The sequence below is a fragment of the Brassica napus genome, chromosome A5 (genome assembly GCF_020379485.1).
Source record: "Brassica napus cultivar Da-Ae chromosome A5, Da-Ae, whole genome shotgun sequence".
In the NCBI taxonomy this organism is placed as follows: domain Eukaryota; kingdom Viridiplantae; phylum Streptophyta; class Magnoliopsida; order Brassicales; family Brassicaceae; genus Brassica; species Brassica napus.
In genome coordinates this window covers 18,886,581-18,902,753 of record NC_063438.1, presented here as the reverse complement: position 1 = coordinate 18,902,753, position 16,173 = coordinate 18,886,581, and the positions used below count along the sequence as shown (strand labels likewise).

Sequence of the window (16,173 nt, the reverse complement as noted above, 5' to 3'; positions counted from 1 at the left end):
TTTTATTTCCAGGAATGAACTCGTCGAAGTTAATAATGTGTATAAGTTATAACAATCCCGGATATCAGGAAAAACAAAAATTCAAATTAAATCATAATTACTTTCTAAGGGTATTTTCGGTATAACAATAATCTCTTCTCACTATAAAACCGAACATCAGGTCACCAAACAATTCGTCCCTGAAAAGTGAAAACCACCCAAGAACTCAGGTACCACTACCTCTCCATCCATGGACTCCCTTCCTCAACCGCAAACCACTCATCTCCGGCGAAAATCCTCCTCGGAAAATACGAGCTAGGCCGCCGTCTCGGCAGCGGAAGCTTCGCGAAAGTCCATTTAGCTCGTTCCATCGAAACCCACGAGCTCGTCGCCATCAAAATCATCGACAAGAAGAGAACCATCGAATCCAACATGGAGCCAAGGATCATCCGTGAGATAGACGCTATGCGTCGTCTCCGTGACCATCCCAACATCCTCAAGATCCACGAGGTCATGGCGACCAAATCCAAAATCTACCTCGTCATGGAACTCGCCGTCGGCGGCGAGCTTTTCTCCAAACTCCTCCGCCGCGGCCGTCTTCCCGAATCCGCCGCGCGTCGTTACTTCCAGCAGCTCGCCTCCGCGCTTCAGTTCTCCCACCTCCACGGCGTCGCTCACCGCGACGTGAAGCCGCAGAATCTCCTCTTAGACAGGGAAGGGAACCTCAAGGTCTCGGACTTCGGCTTATCCGCTTTGCCGGAGCATCTCCGAGACGGATTGCTCCACACGGCGTGCGGTACGCCGGCGTACACGGCTCCGGAGATTATATCGCGGCGAGGATACGACGGAGCGAAGGCTGACGCGTGGTCTTGTGGAGTGATACTGTACGTTCTTCTCGTCGGATACGTTCCTTTCGACGATTCCAACATTGCTTCAATGTATCGGAAGATTCAGCGGAGAGAGTATCGTTTCCCGAGCTGGATCTCGAAGCCAGCGAGATCGATTATACATCAGATGCTCGATCCTAATCCTGAGACGAGGATGAGCATAGAGGCGGTTACGAATACAACCTGGTTCAAGAAATCGTTAACCGGTTCTGAATTGGATTGTAACGTCCTCGAACCGGAACCGGTTATTGAGAAATCGAGTTCGATCACGGCCTTTGATCTCATCTCGCTTTCGTCGGGCCTAGATCTCTCCGGATTGTTTGAGGTTAAGAGAAAGAGAGAGAGGAGATTCACGGCGAAAGTCTCCGCCGTGGAAGTGGAGGAGAAAGCGAAGGCGATTGGGGAGACGTTAGGTTATGTAGTGAAGAAGACGAAGAAAGGAGGTGAAGCCAAGGTAGTTGGATTAGGAAGAGGAAGAATGGAGATAGTTGTGGAGGCGGTGGAGTTAGCGGTGGATGTTGTGGTGGTTGAAGTGAAAGTTGTTCAAGGAGAAGAAGAAGAAGACTCACAGTGGTCCGATTTGATAACAGAGCTTGGAGATATAGTTCTCTCATGGCACAATGACGTCATGTAAATACTTTATGACGTGTTAGCTCTTTTATTTTTTGTTCAATCTTGTATAGTTATGCAACAAAATTGTATTGTGGGCTTCTTCGTTTACATGTCTCAGCATCCTGCGATTAATACACCTATCAGCAGCGATGTCAGCTATCACTTGTTGCGACTATTTGTTTAAGTTGGTGTTTTTATGAGTCGCGCGAACAACAAACTATAACTTGTGATTAGTTGTAGTTGCAGGTTGACATGTAAACAGATATACATAGGCACAACAATCTACCAAAACTAAACTCTAAAGCTCATCACAATCTTCAGTATTGCTCTGAATCCCAACAAGAGAAGAGAGAGTCGAGATCCATAACTCCAAACCTCTCTTCATCTCTTGTTTCCTCACATCTTCAATCCTAAGGACAGCTTTCTTCGACAAGCCGAGTTTGATCAGAATGGTCCCAAGCGACTTAAACGTCGAGTCATCTGGTCTAACTCCCGACGAAACCATCTCTTTAAAAGTCTCAACAGCTTCTTTAAACCTCCCGTCCAAAGCGTATAACCCAAGAACGCTGTTGTAACTCAAAGGATCAGTGAGAATCTTCATCTCTCTCATCTGTTTCGCTACCTGAGTGGCTTCTTCAAACCTACCGTTCTTCTTGTACATGCATAGCATCATCGCGAAAGTGAACTCGTTTGCTTCTCCTCTCTGTTTCATGCTCTCGAATATCGCTTCTGCTTTCCTCACCATCGACCTTTCGCTGTAGAGGTTGATCATACAGTTAGATGTGTATACGTCTGGATACTGCGCCGTGTTACACGATTCAAGAAGCTCTCTGTAGACAGCTTCAGCTTCGTTCAAGTATCCGACTTTAGTGTAGAGCTTAATCAGAGAACTCTGTATAACAGAGTTTCCTGTGATTCCAGCTTTTCCCATCGCTTCTACATAACTCATAGCTTCTTGAACGTTTCCAGTATCCGCAAAAGCATTGATCAAGACTCCGTAGACAACAACATCAGGCTCTATATTGAAGTCAACCATCTCTTTATAGACCTCCTCTGCCATATTGAGCTGACCAAGTTTCACAAAGCTCGATATCACAGCGCAGTAAGGTATGCAATCGCTCACATAACCCGTCTCTCTCATTTTCTCCAGGTACGATCTGGCTTTATGAGGCATGTCGGAGCTAGCAAGGATCTGGACGAGAGTGTTGTATGTACACTTATCCGGTGCGACGCCATAACTCATCATGCTCTCGAATACTTCACAAGCCTTTTCACAGCTTTTACCGATTCCATACGCTTTGATCATCACATTGTACTCGATAACCGTTCTCTTGTTCACTTCTTGGCAGCAGATAAACACTCTCTCGGCTTCTTTTAGATATCCACGCTCGCCGTACGCATCAATGTTGGCTGAATAGCCTTCAGAGCTCATTCTACCCGCGAGATGAAACCTTTGGAACCAAAACCATGATTTCTCTATCATCTCCGCTTCTATATACATTCTAGTGAGAGCAGATTGCGTGTACTCATCGATCTCGACATCATTATGATCCATCTCCGCTATAAGGTCCTCAGCTTCCTCAACCATATGTCTTATCGACAACGCGTAAAGGAGGGTTCGGTAACTTACAGGGTCCGGTTTAAGACCAGCGTGTTTCATTTCCTTGAAGTAGGCTCCTGCTCGTTCGATATCGTTGTTCTTCGTGTGGAGGGAAATGAGAATGTTGTATGTTCTTGTATCAGGTAAGCACTGAAGCTTCATCGTTTTCATCAAGGAAGTCACTTCTCCAAGCTGGCCGTTGTTGCCATACATATGAATCATGGTGTTGAAAGTCACTGTGGTTGGCACAATCCCTTCTTCTAGCATCCTCTTGAACGTCTCTGAAGCCTCTTTGATCTGTCCCGACTTACCATACGTATCAATCATCGTGTTGTACGTATAAGAGCTCAAGCAAACGTGTGGTTCCATCTTGTTGTTGTCTTTGCCGCACGACCATTTCTTGAAAAAGTCCTCTGCTTTCTGAAACTCTCTTGCCTTTTTATACATTTGAAGAACGATACCCGTTGTGACTTCATCAGGCTGCATCCCAATCTTACTCATCTTCCCTAACCAACATAGGGCGTGTACTTTAAGCCCGCCTTTGCTATAGACATCAATGAGAGTCCCATACGTTGAGTTAATGGGTTTGATGCCTTTTGTAATCATTTCTTCCCATAGACTCTGCACATACCTCCATTTACGAGCTTTCCCAAGAATCCTGAGCATGATATTGTAATGAATCACGTTCAGTTCATAGCATTCTTTGCTCTTAAACCACTCGAAAATCTCCACCGCTCTCTCCCACCGTGCTTGCTCTTTCAAGATAATCGTCCTCTCCTTATTGCTAAGCCTCTCCTCCCACGGACCCAACGCATCTCCAACGTTCTCAATACGATCGAGAGCCTCCAGAATAGCGGGAATGCATCCTCCGTAACTCAGACCTTTCGTCGAGCACTTGGTATGCACTTTACTAACCATACCGTTTCCATTAAATCCGGCATCTTTAGCCTTCTTAGCGACAAACCCATCACTAATCCTTGACTTTCCGACGCGATTCTCACTTGGGTTTACGATAAGTAAGTTTTTTCCGGCGATAACTTCACGGGCAATAGTACCGACGCCTCCACCACGGCCGCAGTGTCTGTTGCTTCTCTGCGGTGGTCCCTTGTCACCACCGTCGTGGGTTCCTGGTATGTAATTCTGCTTCACTTTCTTGAAGGATGGGACTTTATCGAGAGGGAAGATGGGAAAGGTTTTGGTCGAACAGATAACGTGTAAGCTACTTCCATCGAGACGAAGATTCAACAACATTTTTCAGCTGTAACGAGCATTTAGTTATATCACCAACAGTTTTTGCACCCGTGACGGTGACTACTTCTGCGGCGAATGTGATTTCTCTGTATAATTCCGATAAAAGTTTCGCGCGCACTCGTTGCGTTTGTCCGATTGAAAAGAGAGAGAGAGAGAAGGACACTTTGGGTTTAGTTTAGTAATTTCGTAATGTTTTAAGCCCTTATTGCCTTATTGGGAAGGAGATTAACTGTGCTCCGCTGAAGTTTTCTATGTTTACAAAGGAGGTCCTTAATTTGTTTTATTTACTATATACTCCTGACATTTCATTATTGTAACCTACAGAACCTCATAAAGCTATGTGATACTGCTATTCTATAAGTATGACCCATGCCTAGGGCATATAAAGAAGTGTTCCACTAATAAGCCAGCAATAAACCCAAGCATTTTATTAATGCATGCCAATTTATATAAGAATCAAACTAAATGAAAATCCACAATCAGTAATCTTAATGAAAAATGATACACAATTTATAAGTCTCTAGAATTCATTTTAAATGTTTAAAAAGAAATAGTTATTCAAAATTTTTAAAATTAATCTAAAAATATAAAGAGAAATTCCTTAGGATATCATTTTTTAAGTTTTTATCACAAAATAGTCACCAAAATAAGTTTTATTACATTTTTACCTTAGGATTAACTAATTTAGACTTAGGGTTTAGAATTAAGGAGTGGAGTTTTGGAGATCAGGTTTTAAATTTAATAAAATAAAAATAAATATTAAAATTTTCAAAATTAAAAAAGCTATTTTGGTCATTTTTTTAAGGCTATTTTTATGACAAAAACTTAAAAATGCTATTTGAGAGATTTGCCCAAATATAAATACAAATAGAAATTACATCTCTTATATATTAAAAAAGAAACATGTACAATAAATGTGTTCACACATATTGACATGTGTCAGCCTCACAATCATTTCAACTTTAGAATGCTTACGTGTTAGCATCAAAGTCATTTCACAATTAATGTGTTCACACACTAATTTTCTTAACTCCATCGCATACAATTTTAATGTGTTAGTGTGTTTTGAAACCCAGCCCGGACCCGCGGTTGAACCGGTAAACCCGGTGAACTTCACACATTTTTTTTAATCAGCTCATTCTTATTTCTCTCCGGACAAGTATTGAATAAAATCATTGCTGAAATAAATAAATTACAAAATCATTAAGATTCACATCAACTAAAATGTCGGAATGAGAATATTTTTAAAAATTGATAGTTTCGTATCTTGCCGAACTTGGTCATAGTTGAGGTTTATGCATACAAAACAACAAATAATTGTGATTGATTATAAATTAAGGAAACTAAAGTGAAAAACGCCACACACAAAGTTGGATTTTTAGTTTAGCCAAGTATTGTTTTTTTTTACATATTTTTTATATCAAACCATTAATTGAAAACATAATCAGATTGTTAGAAAAAAATTGAAATCATAAAAGCTTTAAGAGAAAAAAAAATCGCGAAATCGATTGAAAAACATAATTCATGTATCGAGTGAAAAGATCACATTATTTTTGACGCAAATCTAGCATATTTCACTCGATTGTATCGTAATTTTATCATATTTGCCAAAACAAATTATAAGAAAGTAGACATTATATTATTGGTTATAATTTACATAAACTTTTTTTAACATATCCCACAATATTGATACGACACCCAACCATTTTATTGGTATTCTTAAAGTATTGTCTAATAATTATGTATGTAAAATAAGCCTAACATATTAGTTTTACATTTATTGATTTTTCTTTATATTTGTAGAAGAAAGTAAGTGTGGGAAGAAAATATTTAGATTCGAAGAACCGAACCAAACTTGATTTGAAAGTAATACTAAACACAAACTAACTGATTAAGTACTCAAATAGATCTAAAATTTAATATACGGATAACCAGACTCGAATCTGATCCAAACTAAAATATTTTAGATACCGAAAATATCTAAAACATAATTATATACTTAAATATATTAGTTATTTTAAACTTTATATATATTAGATATTCATTAATATGAAAATATCTAAAATAACAAAGGGGTTTTTGCCAAAACTAACCCACAACTTGATTTTAATCCCAAACCTATACCCAAACTTGAATCAAATGCAAAACTAACCTAAAAGCCTAGTGAAATTACAGCTCAGCCCCTTGTGAACAAACAAAAAAACAGAAGCCATTTTTACGAATATAGCTCCAGTAAATCGTCTGAGTCGTCTGAGATGTTGGAAGTCGTCCGGACGACTGAAGTGTAAGTCGTCTGGTACCAGTTTATTTTAAAAATAATTTATAAATCTTGTAAAAAATATTTTGATGCGTGAAAAATAAAAATCAAGTAATTATAAACAGTTTTAAGTGATATAAATTAAGATATGATAAAATTGATTTGTTTTGAAGATAGATGAGTGGAAGTAGTGAATCATGAAATACTTTGGTTTAGGAGTTTGGCAAACATATGTTGTAGTATTGTATGTATTGTTAGGGTTAGATTTTGGAAAACTAAAATGTTTTTTTCAAAAATTAGTTTTCACCTATATGTGTTTATTTCTGTGTATAGTAAACACTTTTCAAGTTTGATTTGGTTTTATGAAGTGTTTAATTAGATAATTAAGTTTAGGGTTATGTTTAGGGTGTGGACGACTTATATTTCAGTCGTCTGTTGAATAATTTACTCGGACGACGTATATTTCAGTCGTCCACATCGTACCGAACCTTTAATTTTACCAATGTACGTTTTAACCTAACCGGATCATTTTACTCGGACGACTTACATTTCAGTCGTCTGGTGAAGAAATTAAAACAGACGACTTACATGTAAGTCGTCCAAATATTCCCGCCTAAAATTTTTTAAAAAATTTTTCCCGCTTAAATAATTTAAACCAGACGACTTACTTGTAAGTCGTCTGGAAAGTCTTCTATTTTAGTTTTCCCGCTAAAAATATTTAATTTCCCGCTAAAAATATTAAACTCTTCTGGACGACTTACATGTAAGTCGTCTGTTTTAATTTCTTCACCAGACGACTGAAATGTAAGTCGTCCAGGAAGTCGTCTGAGTCAAAAATATTTAACCTAATTGGATTTTTTGTCTCCCTATATAAAGAAAAATTTACACATTCTCTCTCCTCCTCTCAAATGGCTGCAACAAAAATGTAATGTTCATCATTCTAAAACTCTCCAACCTCTCTCTAATCTCTTTGACTTGAAAACACCAAACTTTATATGAATTTTTCAGTTTTGTCTCATGTATTTCTTACTACTATCTCTTTTTTGCAGGTTTTTAATCAAATGGTACTCATCTTCCACTAATTTAAAGGTAGATCTATTAATTTTAGATATGTATTTTTGTGTGTTCTATAAATGTAGATTTATCTAATCTTCCACTCATTTTCTCTATTTTTAAGTCATTTGAACGTTTTTGGATATGCAGGTTTTTCAGATCTGGATTTGATATGCAGGTTTTTCAGATCTGGAAGACTTTCTGGGACGACTTACCTGTTAGTCGTCTGGAAGTCGTCTGGACTTCTTGGAAGTCTTCTGACAAAGTCGTCTGGACTTCCAGGAAGTCGTCTGGATTTTTCTGAGCGTTTTGGTAAGTTCTTATGTCTGATTTTTCTTCATTTGGTAACTTCTTGTTGTATAAAGTTCTTACTTTTTTCCCAAACTAAAACTCTCCAAACCCACTCTAATCTCTTTGACTTGAAAACACCAAACTTTATATGAATTTTTCAGTTTTGTCTCATGTCTTTCTTACTAATCTATCTTTTTTGCAGGTTTTTAATTAGATGTACTCATCTTCCACTAATTTAAAGGTAGATCTATTATTTTTAGATATGTATTTTGTGTGTTCTGTAAAAGTAGATTTATCTAATCTTCCACTCATTTTTTCTGTTTTTAAGCCATTTGAACGTTTTTGAATATGCAGGTTTTTCAGATCTGGATTTAATATGCAGGTTTTTCAGATCTGGAAGACTTCTGGGACGACTTACCTGTTAGTCGTCTGGAAGTCGTCTGGACTTCCTAAAAGTCGTCTGGACTTCCTTAAAGTCGTCTGGAAATCGTCTGAACTTCCTAAAAGTCTTCTGACAAAGTCGTCTCAACTTCCTGGAAGTCGTCTGGACTTCTTAGAAGTCGTCTGGACTTCTTAAAAGTCGCCTGGTCTTGTCTACTCAAGTGGAATCCAAGCTTGTCTTTGTAGAGGAATGATCTATAATAGTTTTGTTTGTGGTCTGTTTTGTGAATTGCATGTCTACTCTTTTAGTTGTGAATTTTTTGTAAAATCAGTAATAATGTTTTCCAAGATGTATTAAATGTGCTAACAATGTGTTTACACATTTACAAATCAATGAAATAATAGACTTCAGTAGCCTTTTTCTTATCTTTGGATCTCTCATATGCAATAATAAACTCCAATGGCCTTTTTCTCATCTTAATAAACAAGAATGTTGGTAGCTTCATATTGATACAACATTTTAAGAAGCATTTAACCCTTCTTCCAACTCATAACAATAGTCATCATTATTGTCTATAACAATAATACTTAAGAGATGGAAACAAACAATAGTAACTAGTCAAAGCATATCATATTTTTTTATAAGTTTGTGTTGAAAAACTTAGTCAAATTTAGTAAAACTAAGGGAGAAACATATTTTGTAAATATGAGTTTTACATATCTTGAAGTTACTTATCACTCTTAAAAATACAAGTTATTCAAAAACTAACGTAGAAGACTTAAAAACTAGCGGAGAAGACGCGGACGACTTCAATCTAAGTTGTCTAGACGACTAAACTATACGTCGTCTGGTCAACGCAGAGGTTATTTTTGCAATTGACTTTGAAATCTGTTATTTCGGACGACTGAAAGTTAAGTCGTCTACTATTGTTTGGTTAAAAAAAAAACTCCAAAAAAGCTAGACGACTTACATTTCAGTCGTCATAGGTTAGTTTTGCATTTGACTGGATTATTTCAGAAGTTTGACTTTTTGGACGACTTACATTTCAGTCGTCTAGTGAAAATTAAAATAATAATATTTTTTAAAAAGTAGACGACTTACAGTTAAGTCGTCATAGGTTAGTTTTGCAATTGAAAAAAAAAACTTCAAGATTTAATTTATACAGACGACTTATAATTCAGTCGTCCACGAGACGACTGAAATGTAAGTCGTCTAGGATTTACCAGGTTTGACCAGAATCTCGGAAAAAAAATCCTGGACGACTTACAATTAAGTCGTCTGGTGGACGACTGAATTATAAGTCGTCTGTGTATAATTAAATCTTGAAGTTTTTTTTTCAATTGCAAAACTAACCTATGAATACTTAATTGTAAGTCGTTTACTTTTAAAAAAATATTATTATTTTAATTTTCGCCAGACGACTGAAATGTAAGTCGTCTGGGGAAGTCAAACTTCTGAAATTATCCAGTCAAATGCAAAACTAACCTATGACGACTGAAATGTAAGTCGTCTAGGTTCTTTGGAAATTTTTTTGAAACCAAACAATAGTAGACGACTTAACTTTCAGTCGTCTCAGGTTACAGATTTCAAAGTCAATTGCAAAAATAACCTCTGCGTTGACCAGACGACTTCCAGGTAAGTCGTCTACAGCCAGACGACTTCCAGGTAAGTCGTCTGACGAACAGATCTGGAAAAAAACTCGATGTCATACCTTAAATTGGTGAGATAAGTTCCTTAGCATACATAAGGCTTCTCCAAGCTCACAGAATCACAAACGAAAGTCACCCACCCAGAATCGTTAGCTTCTATGACTCTATGAACCATAAAAATTTTAGAATCAAAATCTTGAGTTTTTTTTAGCTCATTGTGGAGAGAAAGTGAGAGATATGTTGTGTTTAGTTCACAAGAATGGAAAAAGAAGAAGGGTAAATCGATTTTGCGAGCATTAACAGCTTCAAATTGATGCATTTACATTTTCTTTTGACATCGAAAGTAAAAAAAACTTAGAGAACTAGTGAGAACCTTAACAATTCCTCCATAGGCATTCACATTTATCGTTCCTATTCTCTGAACTGCTACAAACATTGTTTATCCCAACAACATGTGTCCTGTATTGAGCTCCTGAAACTGATCAATCCAATCTCTTCTTGATGTCATGTGATAGGAGCAACCAGAATCGAGAATTCATTCATCCCCATGCCTATTGTCAGATACGGACAATGCATCATCATTTTGATCCACTACAACATCAGCTTCTCCACGTTCATCATCATCATACTTCTTCCTACGAGCATAAAAATCCTTTCTCATATGCCCCTCTTTATTACAGAACCAGCACTTGAGTCTACAACCTGAGCCAGATCTCGATCTTCTTTTGTCCTTCCTACCACTTATCAGATCTGCCACAAGCAAAGTAACCTTCACCGTTCCGCTGCAACGAATCAGAGTTGTAGTCTTTCGACTCCTTAATTTCTAGCTCCTTCGACCTAGCAGCACTCGTGACTTCCTCAAGGGATAATGTTTCCCTTCCGTACTTGAGTTTTTCTTCAAGTAACTATACTGACTTGGAAGTGATTCATCAGGAGAATTGCTTGAAATTCCTCAGATACATGCACATTCACACTTGAAAGATTTGAATCTATCTTCAAGAATTCATCAATTTTTTAATCTATCGACTGAGATTCCTTCATCTTAAACGTATAGAATTTATGCTGCATGTGTATCATGTTCGGTAAAGATTTAGAGAGATACAACCATTCCAACGTTGACCAAGTCGATGCAGCGTCAGTAAACGCCTCGATCTTTCGCAGTACGTGATCGCCAACGTTAAGGATGATAAGATTCGTCGCTTTCTCAGATCTCTGCAACCTCTCTGACTCTTCCCTCTGCAGTCTCTCTTTAAACACATCTTCATCCTTGTCTGTCTTAATCACAGACTTCGGAATTGATGTCTGCTCCAACAACACATCCTTTAACCCCAAGACTGAAAGATGAGCAAGCATACGCTTCTTCCAAAAGGAGAAATCTCCTTTGCCATCAAACCTCTCTACCTCGATCTGTGTGTTCGCCATTGATTCAACAGCCCCTAACTTTAGCAACCTTGATTCAACAACCTTGAGCTCTGATACTACTTGTTAGGTTTGAAGTTCGTTTTTATGTTCGCTATGAACCACGAAAACTGTTCAACCTCAAAACCGGCGTTGCACAATTCTTGACATGAATCTCTCGCGGAAAAACACTCAGGAACACAAATACGCAAGGAACAAAAGAGAAACAAAATACGAATAGGAGCACATACAAAGATTAATTGATTACCCAGAATTCACCGATGTTGCTACGTCTCTGGAGCCTAACAAGGCAAATTACTAAACTCTTCCAAGATCACAACGGCCGTGACCTAAAGTTTGTAACCCTTGTACAATCTGTCTTTCTCTTATATCTAATACAACTCACGCGCCTTGCTTTTATATTAGGCAATGATAGTTACAACTGATAACCGGTTTTTAATAACTGTAAACCATTGAGTAATATTTAACCGGCCATTAAACCCAAAATGCCATATAATCCAATTGTCAACCTCGACGTGATTCAAGCTTCCAATATAACTGATTCTATAACACCAACGTAACAACATGTTACGTTCCTGCAAGTTACGCTTTTGTGGCTTTAGAAGATTCACAATTTGACTTAATTCATTTAGATGGGTAAGCGGGGGGAAGTGGGTTTTGTGATTGTAAATCATGGGATAAGTTATTCAAAGACTTGATTTTTGGTAAAGCAGTAGCAAGAAAGCCTTTTCTAGGATTCATGACAATGGATTATAAGCTTTGCTCAGTGAGGTTCGATCTCCAAGGAATCCCTAACGGCATGGTTGATATATCGTCTGTAAAGGAAATATAAAGACTTAATCACAACGAGATATCTATGGTGTTTCACTGCGACGGTTTAGTGTTATGCGTCACTAAATACCATGAGAATGAGAAAGTCATGGCGTGGAATCCTTATTTGGGATAAACAAGGTGGACCGAACCTATACGAAACTTCAAAACCACTGACAAGTATGCACTTGGATACAATAGCAAAGGTAACCATAAGATGTTGAAATTTTTTTACTGTCAACAAGCTGTTTTTGAGATCCACGATTTTAGCTCCTATTCATGGAGGGTTCTTAGTATAACTCGCGACTGGAGTATTCCACATCACCAACTCGGCGTGTTTTTGAAGGGAAATGCTTACTTTGTTGTGAAGGATGTAAGAATACGATATAGTGAAGTAGCTGGTTTTTAATTTGTTTTGATTTACAAGAGAGAGATTTGGACAGTTGCTGCCTCTTTCGTTTCATTCTTACACTTATGGATATCCCGTGACTATGACTATGTCATGTGTTAGGGAAGAGCATTTCGCGGCTCAACCAATACCTACAAAACAGTTTACATCATTGGAGAAGAATGTTTCAAATCTGTGAGACTTGGAGAATCTCGTAAAGACTGGAGGAGGAAGCTAGTGTGTGGATTTGGTGTGGGTATGTTTTATCCTCCACATGTGTTCTCTTCTTATCTTCCAAGTTTAGTGCAAGTTAACCAACCACACAAAAAGAATGAAAGAGATACTTAATTTTTTTCTTGCATAGTCGACATTTCATGCTCTTTCTTCATGTTATTTTGAATAAGACTTGCTAGTAGTTTTTATTTCTAACCCAGTGATAGAAAGCCTTACTCTTGATCTTTGTGTTCGTTGGTTAGAACACCACAGTGGGCGTTACCTGAAATTAGTAACTTCTTGTTGACATGTTGTTGCAACTTCTTGTTTGTGAAATTAGTAAAGAAGTGTTCGAAGCTGCAAAAGTTGTGTTATTAACATAGGAAACACACAAAATGCTTTTAGTGCGGACATTGCCTACCTATTTGATTTTTGAGTGCTCGAATCTAGAATTCGCATCTTGTCAAATTGAGACGTTAATCTTTTCTACCAACCTGCAAACAACTAGAGATATCCACTGAGATTCAATTCTTGAAAATCACATCTGGTTGTAATGACAAAAAGCCTCGTTGAAGCAGCCACTAACCAATCAAACAACCGCGAATATAATGTCTTAGTGAGACTGTTTCTGCTGATTACAGCACTCTGATGATCTAAACTTCTCTTGATAACTTCCTCAGATGTGCATCAGTGAATCTTCAAAGATCACACCTAACACAAGATTACTAAATTACTTCATGTACTCTATACACAACAATTAACTTTCTAATATCTACAAATAAATATATTAAAGATGAACTCGTAATCCTTGAGATCTTTAACACTTCATTGTTTCTATTGCAGAAAGTATCGGAGAAATGTGTTGCGAATCACAAAATGTAATTTTATTGGCGCCACTATTATAAGCCAGTCACAATACTTTAGGTTCATTGAAGAGATTTTAATACTTTAGTTTCCCATACGGTTTCAGTTTTTATCCTTTCGAGCGATTTTGTTTATATAATGACCAGAATGTATATATTGTCTTACTTCCTAACATATCTAGAAAAATTGTAATATGAGGATGGTGTGTAAGAATATGGAAGCAATCATCTACTTTCATATATTTTTGTAAATGATTTTGTACGATTATGAAATTTAAAGACTGTTAGAAATAGTTCAAAAAAAAAAAAAGACTGTTCGTCAAGAATATTGCTACATATGCATCTATATTGTGTATATGTCCGTATAATACATAAAATTTCATGTATCTTTACATCAAACTCCTTCAAATCTAACAACAAATCAAACAAAAAGGAAAAAGAAAATCACTTGGAGATGGGTTTATCTCATTGAACAAAACCCTGAAATGTTTTGTTTTTTGGTGTGGTCAACTACTCAAACGCCGAATCAAATCAAAAAGGGTTCTTCTTCATCATCATAAGGCAGAGTCTAAAGCAAGAGCATCGGATCCTTTCATGATTCTGAGTCTCTTACAAGAAGAAGAGAACATATCCCATGGAACATCACCAACCAACATCCAGTCTCCATCTTTATCCTCGTACGTTGGTACAACTCCAGATCCTCTGTATCCTTCTCTTTCGCTGTATTCACCTATTGTGAACTTGAACATGTTCTCTAACTCCTTGAGAAGCTCTGAATAGTTTTTGTATGTTTTGAGATCGATTTTACGTAGGTAAGGAGCTCCGTCCATACTCACTTTCACATAGCTCACAACACTGTTGTTGTTCTTGCGGTAAGATCTCACCGGAGGCCAACCAACGATTTGAGTTCTGTAAATTATCAAAGAATCATCATCATTAGTACAATAATTCATCAGATAATTTGAAAGCATAGATCGGAACTCAGATATTTACTTACTTCGTAGGAGGCGTAGATTCTTCCTCGTTATCGCTTTGGTGTTGACGCTTGTTGCTTCTAACACAAGAAACTTCTTTTTCTTCCTTTACTTGCCCTGTTCCAGGTAATCCAAGACGAAGCTCTGTGTCCTTAAGGTTAAGCTCGTTGACTTTCTCGTACGCCATTTTTTTTTCACAATCAAGATTTCTTTCTCTCTATATGCTTTTGTGTAATATCCAACGCAGAATCCTTCTCTTGTTCTTGTTCTTGTTCTTGGTATTGTTCTTGTTGGTGAGTTTGGTTGATGATGGACTTAGAGGAAATAGGAGAGAGATATATAAAGGTGGGAGAAGATGCATAGAAGTTAGGTTTAAAAGAAGAGAGATAGAAGTTGTCGGGAGCATCAAAGGCAAGAATGAGGCAAGGGGACAAAGGTAGGACACAAACGCTATGGCCGCCCATGTGGACTCGTCTCTTTCTTTATTCCACGCTCCTTATTTGCCTCCGTTAACTTTGCTTACGCTACATCTTAGCCGTTGATATGTCTTTCCTTTTTCCTTTTTCAAAGGATATAATTATTATAAAGGACCAAAGGAAATAGAGAAAAAAATGAAAGAAGAAATGATGAGTTAAACTTGGAATTCTGCCGACACGGAAATAAAGCAAACATTAGAAAAATATAGTGTAATACTAAAATATATGTGTATATAGAAAAATATAGTGTAATACTAAAATATATTTGTACATAATACTAAAACATTTTAGGGATTTTTGCAAAATTGACCTACAACTTAAAGTCAAACACAAAACTAACCTCCCTTTTTTTTGAAAATTGGTTTTGCCCTATTCACCCCACAAGTTCATATAATTTACGAAAATGCCATCAATTTTTTTTTTCTTTTTTTTTTCGAAAATGACATTTTTACTCTCTCACCCTCATCATCTTCAAGTAATTACAAGATTGCCATTGTCATCAATACCACAACCACCATGAACAACCAATTTGAAGCTCTTAATGCTCCCAAAATCGATTTACCCTTCTTCTTTTTCCATTCTTGTGAACTAAACACAACATATCTCTCACTTTCTCTCCACAATGAGCTAAAAAAACCCAAGATTTTGATTCTAAATTTTTTATGGTTCATAGAGTCATAGAAGCTAACAATTATGGGTGGGTGACTTTCGTTTGTGATTCTGTGTGCTTGGAGAAGCCTTATGTATGCTAAGGAACTTATCTCACCAATTTAAGGTATGACATCGAGTTTTTTTCCAGATCTGTTCGTCAGACGACTTACTTGGGAAGTCGTCTGGCTGTAGACGACTTACCTTTCAGTCGTCTGGCTGTAGACGACTTACCTGGAAGTCGTCTGGTCAACGCAGAGGTTATTTTTACAATTGACTTTGAAATCTGTAACCTGAGACGACTGAAAGTTAAGTCGTCTACTATTGTTTGGATTCAAAAAAAATTCCAAAGAACCTAGACGACTTACATTTCAGTCGTCATAGGTTAGTTTTGCATTTGACTGGATAATTTCAGAAGTTT

General features: G+C 37.3%; 2 protein-coding genes and 1 pseudogene across 3 annotated transcripts; 1 reads left to right on the top strand and 2 right to left on the bottom strand.

Annotated features, from left to right (window-relative positions):
• Nucleotides 1-214: 214 nt before the first annotated feature.
• On the top strand, nucleotides 215-1,678 carry LOC125608762 (annotated as a pseudogene).
• A 10-nt stretch (nucleotides 1,679-1,688) lies between these two features.
• On the bottom strand, nucleotides 1,689-4,509 carry LOC125608761 (pentatricopeptide repeat-containing protein At3g23020). Its single transcript, XM_048779231.1, has one exon. The coding sequence runs from the start codon at nucleotides 4,327-4,329 to the stop codon at nucleotides 1,777-1,779; it is 2,553 nt and encodes an 850-aa protein (XP_048635188.1). The 5' UTR covers nucleotides 4,330-4,509; the 3' UTR covers nucleotides 1,689-1,776.
• Nucleotides 4,510-13,967: 9,458 nt separating this feature from the next.
• LOC125608760 (auxin-responsive protein IAA2-like) lies at nucleotides 13,968-15,092 on the bottom strand. Of its 2 annotated transcripts, XM_048779230.1 has the most exons (3): nucleotides 14,872-15,092; nucleotides 14,652-14,837; nucleotides 13,968-14,563 (listed from the first exon to the last, which is right to left on the bottom strand). In XM_048779230.1, exons 1-3 carry the CDS (start codon nucleotides 15,090-15,092, stop codon nucleotides 14,209-14,211), a joined length of 762 nt encoding a protein of 253 aa, XP_048635187.1. In that variant the 3' UTR covers nucleotides 13,968-14,208. The 2 variants fall into 2 exon arrangements, with proteins under 2 accessions (XP_048635187.1, XP_048635186.1); XM_048779229.1 differs by having other exon boundaries at nucleotides 14,652-15,082.
• Between the last annotated feature and the right edge of the window lie 1,081 nt (nucleotides 15,093-16,173).